At 36.7% G+C, this 8,386-nt stretch overlaps 1 protein-coding gene across 1 annotated transcript; it reads left to right on the top strand.

Annotated features, from left to right (window-relative positions):
- The first annotated feature begins 757 nt into the window (after positions 1 to 757).
- si:dkey-7j14.6 (uncharacterized protein LOC556585 homolog) lies at positions 758 to 8,265 on the top strand. The gene is made up of 7 exons (XM_022216615.2): positions 758 to 915; positions 3,881 to 4,116; positions 4,786 to 4,887; positions 5,855 to 5,911; positions 6,754 to 6,939; positions 7,052 to 7,177; positions 7,666 to 8,265. Exons 2-7 carry the CDS (start codon positions 3,901 to 3,903, stop codon positions 7,735 to 7,737), a joined length of 759 nt encoding a protein of 252 aa, XP_022072307.2. The 5' UTR covers positions 758 to 915; positions 3,881 to 3,900; the 3' UTR covers positions 7,738 to 8,265.
- The last annotated feature ends 121 nt before the right edge of the window (positions 8,266 to 8,386 follow it).

The raw sequence follows: 8,386 nt of genomic DNA, 5'->3' as shown, positions 1-8,386 counted from the left end.
AAAATCATTTTTTCAATCCATAATATACATATTTTTCTTTCAACTTATGGAACATAGATTTACATACATTCAAAGGAAATGTAATTTCAAAAGATTTAATTACCACTTATAAATAGATCGATTTCTTGATATGGACATTATTTGCAATTTTTTTGTGTTGTTTTTTTTGGTAAACATTTAATGGTTAACATGTAAATTTGATGAGGTTTTACTAGTTAGTATATGTAATTTAAAAAAAAAACAGGTAAAATCAGTAAAATAACAGTAAATAAAAAAACATTATCTAAAAAAATATAGATAAAATGTTTATGTGCTGAACAGGATTGTATTTTTATTTCTTATTTCTTATCTTTTTATTTTGCTTTTCTCCTTTTATGTTCTATTTTTTATTTTTTTATTTGAATTCATTATTACTCATCGTTGTATTTTCTGGAAGGGCATTTTATGTTTCCTGTAATTCCTGAGAGTAACAATGAAGTGGGCGTCATATCAGACGAGTCTTCTTGGAAATGATGCTGTGAAGCTGATGGTGCTGCCTTCAGGTGTTGTCGGAATTTATATTGTCAGGGAAGTCGACGGCCGTTAATCGCGTTTGCACACCTCACCGAAGTGAGTTATGAATCTGCAGTGTGGATAAACGACATTTAAATATCCACATGAAAGATACATTTGTATCATTTCTTTGAACATAAGAAAAAAATCAAACTGCTGAAAAACATTCAAGACGGGACGGTTGATATTATTTTTCGAATTGGTTGTTTTTATCTAATCAGAAAGCAAGTCTATCAGATTTACGAGTTTATACGGAGCCCTGAAGGCAGCATAATTGACCTGCATCAACAGAGAACTTAGGTCAGGTTCACTTCACGAACTTCCGCGTCTGTCTGCGTCTGAAAACTGACACTTTAACTCCAGGTAAACTTTCACACCACCCAGAAACTATTTAAATGCTGACTTTGATAAAGGTTTTAATGGGATGTTTACTTTAATCTGCCTTCGTGGATCATTAAATGTAATATTTTGACTACTGCGCCACTCGACACTTCCTGGTAGTTTAGCTAGCAGCGGTTTGTTTTTAAGATTGTCGTCTTCATTACAAAAACGTGGGACTTTAAATTTTTTTATAATGACACCTGTGTGATATTCTTATTATCAACATTGACATTTAGCATTTAAGTAAAATGAGCAGGTATTTTCTCAGATTTTGCAATTCCTTGTCGGGCAGCACATTTCCTTACACCAGACTCCATTTATAAGTTAGAGATTTAAAAACTTCTTTGCTAATCAGAAGATATAATAACGTGGTACAGACATGTTCAGGAGCGTTAGTGACTCGTTAAGGCCTTATGGTTAATTCGGCATTAGTATTTCAATTGAATGTATGCATTTAAAAATAATACATTTTCTAAACATTGCTGATCGTGCGCTTTACAACGCCGCCACCAGACTCCATATAAAATTTCACAGATTTTAAGGTATTTTTACTGATTAAACGATATAAATACCTGCTGGAACAAGTTTCAGGAGCTTTTAGGACTTATCATGTTTTGCTGGTAAATTCGGTGCATGTTTATAAGTTTAAGTTAGTCATATTAATGTGACCAATCAGTCTTTAATAATTAGGACTTCTTCTTTCTGCTGTGTTGTATCCCAAACCAGACTCCATTTAAAATTCATAGAATTTAAATTTTCTTCACTAATCTGAAGACATGGACACATGCTGGAGAAATGCTCAGGAGCATTTGTGTTTTACTCGTGTTTGTTTGCTCTTTTGATTGGTACATGGATTCAGATTAAATGTATTTATAGTGAAATGGACAGTCTTTCTGTAGACTTGCTGACTAGACAACACAGAAGCCCACACCAGACTTGGTTGTAATTTCAGGCACAAGATCTAGATAGAGCAAAGTGGAGCACCATTCAGCAGCTTTTATGACCTCATATGGTTTGCTGGCAAATTTGGCTAATGTCTCAAGATTGAATTTATCCAGTAACATTTATATTGAGACATAGACGTAGATTTGGTTTGGGTGTAAAGTGGGGAGTCAGAGGGATGATGCCCCCAGGAAATTTATAAAAGAAATGTTTTCATTTTGGTAAAACAAAACACAAACTATTCAAAATATGTTAGAATGTAATGCAGTGATCTCAGGCTGTTGCTTTCAAATCTTAGTTCTCTCTTTAAATATGATCCCTGCTGAGTCAGCTGCATTTACTCTGATTTCCTCATGTGGAAACGAGCCGTTTCTGGGCCGTTTTTCTTCGCTCCTGTCACAAGTTTCCTCACTGTGTACTAAGTTTTTATGGTAATATAAAATCATTACTCGTGGCTACATGGACATAGAAGTCAAAAATGTCTTCTGGGCAGTACGAAACAATTAGAATGGCAGAAATCTGAAAAAAGTAAAAGTTGTATGTGTTTAAAAACACAAAATCAGCATATGCAAGTGTTTCGTCTAAACACTGCCTGCAGTTGAGCTGAAAATTAACTGGATTTTTGTCACGGTTACAGAATTACTTTTTAAAACAGTTTATTTTGTTGAAAATTTTTGATTTATATGTATCATTTTTTTAAGTATTGTGATTGCAAGTTAAGATTTGAGCTCAGTATTTATTGATGATATTTAATACAGTGTGGAGAATAACAGTTTGTTGTGGCTTTTATAGTGAACAGATGATCAGAATTTCCTATTCATTTGACACTATGTATAGTTTGTAAGTTAAATTTGTCTTCTCAAAGACAGAAAGTCTTTTAGGTGTGTCACCATGTCTTCTTCTGTGTGCATCAAAACTTTCCCTCTTTTCTTAGAACCTTAGACAACCTTCACACAAACATGCTCAGCTTGCTAATTCCCCCGACTAACATGAAATAGTTTCCCTAACTACAACGATGCAGGAACTTAAAATATACAAATGGATTATAAACTATAACCTACGAGCTTGTTGTCACTGTTAACAATCTGATGATTTTAACTGTTTTTGCAGTTTCTGCCCGATGAATGATGTCATTCTGATTATTCTTTTTAAGTAAACGTGCTTTTCAAACCTTCAGAGGATTAACACATGGTTATTTAAGTTTTATTTGTTGACCAAATTATAAAACAATTAACAATTACTGAGTTTAAGTTCTAAAAAAATAGCTAGAAAAATTTTCTGTACATGTTGTGCAAACTTCGGTTTAATTGATCAGCCAGCAGCGTCTGAATCTCTCTGACTGGATGTTGTGAAACTGCGTGTTTTTTGTTTGAGATATAAGATAAACAACTTCTCTCAGTCAGTGTCTCAAAAAAATCTTGTCCTGTGTTTGAAAATTGCCCCAGAAGAAGGATAAAGTGGCATATGAACACAAACATAATTCAGACATTGAAATGTGATTTGCTATAGGGTGGAGATAAACCGTGGTTTTAGTTCTCCCTGGTTGGTGCACAGATACATCCAAATGTTTTGGCACATGATTCATCCGATCTCCAGCAGCTGCACCCTGTAAAATAAAAATACCCTCTTCCTGCTCTCTACCTGTCAGTCTGTTCCTTTATCTGTGATGTGATGCATCCACTGGTGGTATCCCATAGGGAGCGTTGTTGTGGTTTCCAGCTTTAAACAGCCTCGAAAATTACATTTCACTACAATTAGTTATTATTAGTGTCTTCAGTCCTTCAGAGTGTGTGACTGATGCTAGAACCACGTCTCACTCTTGTAAGGTTGTTTAGTGATTGCTCAATAAATGGTATTAAAATCAATGTTATGTTATTTATATATGATGTCAGTTTCAGTGGTAAGCTACCAGTGCTATTAAAAATAATAATGTTTCACACAGCAAAGCACTCTGGGACTAGTAGTTGGCGTCTCCTGAAGGTGTTTGCGCTTCTAATTTTCCCAGAATTCCCTCTGACCATCGTCATGGCGTCCACGTCGATCGCCACCGTAGGTGAGATGGTGGTCGTCACTCAAGTCTTTCCCAAAGATGAGAAGTCCGTCCCGCTTCAGACTCCTGCTGATGCTCAGCTGAAGGCCCCGCCCTCTGCCGTGAAGACTCCGCCTCCTGCTAAGAAGAACCCCGCCAAGGTGGATGACATGACCACCGCCTTTCTGCGGGGGGAGCCGCTGAGCCTCGGGGTGAGAGACCCTCAGATATTTTGTAGTTTCAGAGGGACTAACTTTCCGCGAGACACTCTTACCTCTGATGTCCATCCAGAAATAACCTCCATAAATCCACAGAGGAAGTAGAGAAGTGAGACACTGCAGACAGGCTTAACCCTCGTGTCGTCCTGCGGGCCAAAATTAACTTGTTTTGAAGTTTGAAAATGTGGAGAAAAAAACAACAGTGAAACTTGTGATGTCCACATTTTCAACAGCAATTTTTGAGCATTTTTTAGTGGGGGAAAAAAAATGTTTCTTAAGAACATTCACAAAAAATCAACCAAAATCCAACGAATTTTGCTGCATTTTGGTTGATTTTTTTTGTGAATGTTCTTAAAGAAAATATTAGAAATTTTACTGATATGTATGGAATCACTTTAGATATTTTTGGGATTTTTTTGGAAGATTTTTACTCATTTTTTGAAAATATTTACAAGAATTTTCTTGCCAAATTTGTGGAACATTTTTAAAATAATACTTTTAAGGAATTATTGGAATTGTCTTCGTGAAGGTTTTGCAAATTTTCAGAATTTTTTTTAAGATTTTTAAGATTTTACAATCCTGGAAACGTGCTCTGAAGAAGGATTGTCTGAGCAGAAGAGCCATCAAAGTAACAGCGTGTGTGTTCTCTGTGTGTGTTTTCAGATTGTTCAGATCTGCATCGGCCTGGTGTGCTTTTCGTTCAGCGTGTTCGCCATCTTCTCTCCTGCCATGATAGTCTCCGCTCCGTTCTGCTTCGCCGCCGTTGTACGTAAACACAAACCTGATTAATGCGGTTATTCCATCTCAGATCATCAGGAGGCTTCTGTTTGATCATCTCTGATTTGCTTCAAACTTATTATTTGTGATATTTTAGCTTGATAGATCAAATACTTTCACAGATAAAATGGGTCCAAAACTTGTCTTTTGACCTACGTTCAGCAGGTTTTTTGCCATATTGAATCTTGAGGCAGTTTGAACAACAATACCTCAGGAAGTATAAAAAATAAAATCATGTTAATGTCACTGATGAAATACTAGAAAAGTAGATCAAACAATCTCTTGTTAGGGGTGAGTTAAAATATTAAAAAAAAGTGAATCCTTCATGGAAAGTTCCATCTTTTAGCACACAGCAACAAAAATAAAGGCCAACTAAAGATATTTCCTAAACCACATGTAGCTGCAATACTACAAAACAAAAAGTGTAGAATACTGTTAATATGAAACACGTGGTCACAAAAATGGGAAAAACTTATTTTTCATTCAATTTCAAAGCGGTTCAAGTACGACTAAGAAAATATGAGTTTTTAATTTGGGCGTATTTTGAATTAACAGACCCCGCTTTGTTAATATGGGAATATTTTCTTTTGATCTACTTGTTCAGTATCACAGATTCTACATCAATCACATGATGAGAAATAACAGAACATTTCAGGCTTTTATCTTTAATAGTTCCTGAGATATTTTTGTTCAAACTGCTGTGTGAAAAAAACCTGCTGAAAATGGGTCGACTGGTGCTTTTCAATCTCAGTACGTGTTAGAAACTTTAATATAAACATTCACAGATATGTTTAGAAATACAAAAAAAACCAGTGAATGTTCAGGTAAATCAGAGATGATCAGCCAGTTGTATTTAAATATTGTTGACATGAGGTGGAATGGTCCAGTAACATGAAAAATGAACGCCAATCAGACGTAATTCTTCTCACTAACGTTTCTCTCTGCTGCTGTTCAGTTTGTGATTTCCGGCTCTGTGGCGGTGGCGGCGAGGAGAGGGACCTCAATCCAGCTGGTGAGTTTTCACGCTTCAACTTCTCATGTAACGGGTGAACAAAGAGTATTTATTCGTTTTTAAATAAAACGAAGATTGGCTAAAGAGGAGTTCATTTGATTAATGATGAAGACAAACCTCCAATTTGACGTTGAATATCTCCTCACAGCCTCAGTGTTCATGCTAAGTCCTGGCTCTGTAAACAGACAAACAGGATTCCAACGTGTTTGTGCATGTTCAAGCTCACGCATGTTATCACTTGACAGAGTTACAAAAAGGAGGAAATGGGGCTAAAAATCAACCAAACGAGTTTGAAAGCAGCGTTTGCAGGAGGAAACTTAAAGTCCCTTCTAATACTACCATTCAGAAGTTTGGAGTCACTTAGAAATGTTCTTATTTTTGAAAGAAAAGCATTTTTTTAAATGAAGATAACATTAAATAGATCAGAAATACAGTCAAGACATTGTTCATGTGGTAAATGAGTATTCTAGCTGGAAATATCTGATTTTTAATGGAATATCTCCATGGGGGTACAGAGGAACATTTCCAGCAACCATCACTCTGTGTTCTAATGCTACATGGTGTTAGCTGATGATTAGAAACCCTTGTGCAGTTATGTTAGGACATGAATAAGTGTGAGTTTTCATGGAAAACATGAAATTGTGTGGGTGACCTCAAACCTTTGTACAGTAGTGTACAAGTATGTGGATATATCAATATTACCGCCTAAAAGTACCGTCTGTGGTTGACATTTCACCAACTTTTAAGGCCTCTAACATCAGTGGAACTGTGCAGCAGAGAAATAATGTGAAGGTTTGTGTCTGTGGATCAGAACTCAGTGTGATTCTGGTTGTTTGCTGCAGGTCTGGGCGTCTCTGATGTCCCATGTGCTCAGCGTGCTGCTCGGCCTGACGGGAGCAGCGTACCTCTGCTGGCTGATGGCCGCCCAAAAAGTGGACAACATAATCTGTGACCCAAACGAATTCTGGAGTTTGAGCGACCCCTATGATATGAGGACAAGGTGTCTGGAGAAAGTGTGGTTTGTGGATGTAAGTTTGTGGAACTCAAAGAACACAATCAGGCAGCGAACTCACAGCTAACTGTGAAGTCTGAAGCACGTTTATGCACCCTAACTGAAGTCTGTGTTCGCTGCTGTTTCAGAGGACATTGTACGGACTCTTCGGCCTCCTCCTGGTTCTGGTCATCCTGCAGGTTTGTGTCGCCATCACCGTTTGTGTTTTCAGCGGCAAAGCCATCAGATTGTACCGATACTACGCCCCGATCAAGGTAAGATTCTTTATTTCAGCCCCACTTCTCTCAGGAATGTGTTTTCTTCTTGTTCCTTCTCACAACCAGGAACATTTTCAGACCTGTAAAACCCACTGTTGCAAAAGTGCAACATCAGTTATATTTTTTTATTATTGTTTATATATAAGATTTTTTTTTTACTTTACAAAAAAGAGAACATTTGAAACATTCTCTGTTGTATCCACATCTTTCACCAGTGCTATAAAATAAATGGTCACTTTACATAGTTTATATATTTTGCCTAGATTTATAATTGTCTTTTCTGGGCTCGATGTAAACACTGCCTGCAGTTCACCTGAAACTTCCAGAATTTTTATATTATTATTTTATATTTGTTCCCTTTCTTTTTCTTTTTAAAGTATATAGTTTTATTTTGATTATTTTATTTTAACAGTTAATTCAATTTAATTTAAGCCAGAACTGTCCTCTAACAGCAGATGATGATGAATTTTCTGTTTGACCTGCAGGCGGAGGAGGGCGATTGTGGCGCCCTGTTGGACAGCGACGGCGAGGACATCTGTCACCCAGCGTCACCCTGAGAGGGGAGGACAAAACCTCTGAATATCACTTAAAATACTGCATTTAACCACTACAGAGTACAACCATACTTCAACTCTGTCTGTCACTCTTTTCTGTAATCGTCTTTCCCTGCTCTTAACCAGGTGTTTTTGCTGTGGTGGAGTAAATCTGTGATTGTGCTTTAATATGAATCAGATGATAAAGACTTGATGTAGAAATATAACACAGGTACGGTTTATAATAGTGCCATCAGAGAAGAAGAGTCAACCTTTAAGGAGTAACTGTTACTCAGATAAAGTTAAAAAAAGAGATGGAGCCAGAGCTTATAATCTGGTGTTTGAAACACACAGTGCCTCTGGCTGATCCACATAACTTTATCCCAGCATGACAGTGAGACTTATGTGGCTTGCACCTTTAATATGTTTATTTGAAATCTTCATTGCCCAGATGAAACTGACGGTAAAGAATGACTTGCTGAATGCTTTTCACACTTTATATGTATTGTTTGTCTACAAAGCAACAATAAAATTGTGCGTGTTTTGACCGTAGTCTGGTGGTTTTGTAACAGTACTAAAAATTAACTAGCATGGAAAAAGAGTGTATGACATACGTATGATAGCACTTTAAATGAATCTGTTATGTACTTTAGAGAACCTTCACACTGATGCT

The sequence above is a fragment of the Acanthochromis polyacanthus genome, chromosome 12, assembly GCF_021347895.1.
Source record: "Acanthochromis polyacanthus isolate Apoly-LR-REF ecotype Palm Island chromosome 12, KAUST_Apoly_ChrSc, whole genome shotgun sequence".
NCBI lineage: Eukaryota > Metazoa > Chordata > Actinopteri > Pomacentridae > Acanthochromis > Acanthochromis polyacanthus.
This window is presented reverse-complemented; position numbering and strand designations above follow the sequence as displayed.